Genomic DNA, 233 nt, shown 5'->3' with positions numbered 1-233 from the left:
TGCTGCTGCTGCTGCTTCTGATGTGCGGCGGCGACGCAGCCTGCTGCTGTTTATGCTGCTGCCCTTGCCACTGCTGCTGCTGCTGCTGCTGCTGCTGCTGCTGCTGCTGCTGCTGCTCCAGGCGGCATCGCAGCCCTGCTGCTGCAGAGGCTGCTTTTGCTGCAGCTCTGGCTGCTGCTTCTGTTGTTCTTGCTGCTGCTGCTGCTGGTGTTGCTGCTGCTGCCGCTCATGCG

The 233-nt window shown here is 63.5% G+C and overlaps 1 protein-coding gene across 1 annotated transcript in view; it reads right to left on the bottom strand.

Moving 5' to 3' along the window:
• EMH_0004170 (TPR domain-containing protein, putative) overlaps positions 1–233 on the bottom strand; it is a gene marked incomplete at both ends in the record, with an annotated part of 4064 nt that overhangs the window by 3096 nt on the left and 735 nt on the right. Inside the window, one exon of the mRNA XM_013496665.1 lies at positions 72–233. Within this exon, the coding sequence (XP_013352119.1) occupies positions 72–233 (162 nt within the window). The remainder of the gene's footprint in view (positions 1–71) is intronic.

The sequence above is a fragment of the Eimeria mitis genome, genomic scaffold, assembly GCF_000499745.2.
Source record: "Eimeria mitis Houghton genomic scaffold, Emh_scaff223, whole genome shotgun sequence".
In the NCBI taxonomy this organism is placed as follows: domain Eukaryota; phylum Apicomplexa; class Conoidasida; order Eucoccidiorida; family Eimeriidae; genus Eimeria; species Eimeria mitis.
Note: the sequence above shows the minus strand (reverse complement) of the source record. Positions and strands in the feature narration are given on the sequence as shown.